This window comes from Wasmannia auropunctata, unplaced genomic scaffold (assembly GCF_000956235.1).
Source record: "Wasmannia auropunctata unplaced genomic scaffold, wasmannia.A_1.0 LD304469.1, whole genome shotgun sequence".
Classification (NCBI taxonomy): domain Eukaryota; kingdom Metazoa; phylum Arthropoda; class Insecta; order Hymenoptera; family Formicidae; genus Wasmannia; species Wasmannia auropunctata.
In genome coordinates this window covers 1-574 of record NW_012058421.1, presented here as the reverse complement: position 1 = coordinate 574, position 574 = coordinate 1, and the positions used below count along the sequence as shown (strand labels likewise).

The 574-nt window shown below is 33.6% G+C and overlaps 1 protein-coding gene across 1 annotated transcript; it reads right to left on the bottom strand.

Annotated features, from left to right (window-relative positions):
- Positions 1-161: 161 nt before the first annotated feature.
- On the bottom strand, positions 162-568 carry LOC105461237 (fatty acid synthase-like). Its single transcript, XM_011707736.1, has one exon. It carries the CDS (start codon positions 513-515, stop codon positions 162-164), a length of 354 nt encoding a protein of 117 aa, XP_011706038.1. The 5' UTR covers positions 516-568.
- Positions 569-574: the final 6 nt, after the last annotated feature.

The following is a 574-nucleotide window of genomic DNA, read 5'->3' as shown; positions in this document are numbered from 1 at the left end:
TCGAGTTAGTTTCGATAGAGTAATTTATCAAACATTATTACAGAAAATACAGAAAAATTATTAGAAAAAATTAATCTTCTGTTTGGGTGTCCTTTCATATTTGTGTTTATGGTAGTATGAAATAAAGACGATTTTTATTATTAATGAAAAATGGAAACCATTTATTTTATTACCTTAGCTATTTGAGTAAAACCACTCGCAGCTTCAGCATGACCGAGATTAGATTTTACGGAGCCAATCATTAATGGAGTTTTTCTATTCTTACATAATACATCAACGAAAGACTTGATTTCCGGAGGATCGCCTGCTTTGGTACCGGTACCATGTGCTTCCATGTAATCTAAGCAAGAAGGTGGTATTTTGCACTCATTGTAAAATTCTGTTAGTAAAGTACTTTGCATAAGCGATGATGGATATGTTATTCCTTCTTCTTTAAAACCGTCATTGTTTAATTTAATATGCGGACATATGGCATAAATCCTCTTTGCATTCTTCGCCTTTTGAAGATATATCATTGCCACCGTTTCGCTACGCGAATAACCATCTGCAGCACTATCAAAAGGTCTGCAATAAC

Coding starts and splice junctions, on each gene's coding strand:
- LOC105461237 (XM_011707736.1), bottom strand. CDS start 515: ATGATATATCTTCAAAAGGCGAAGAATGCAAAGAGGATTTATGCCATA.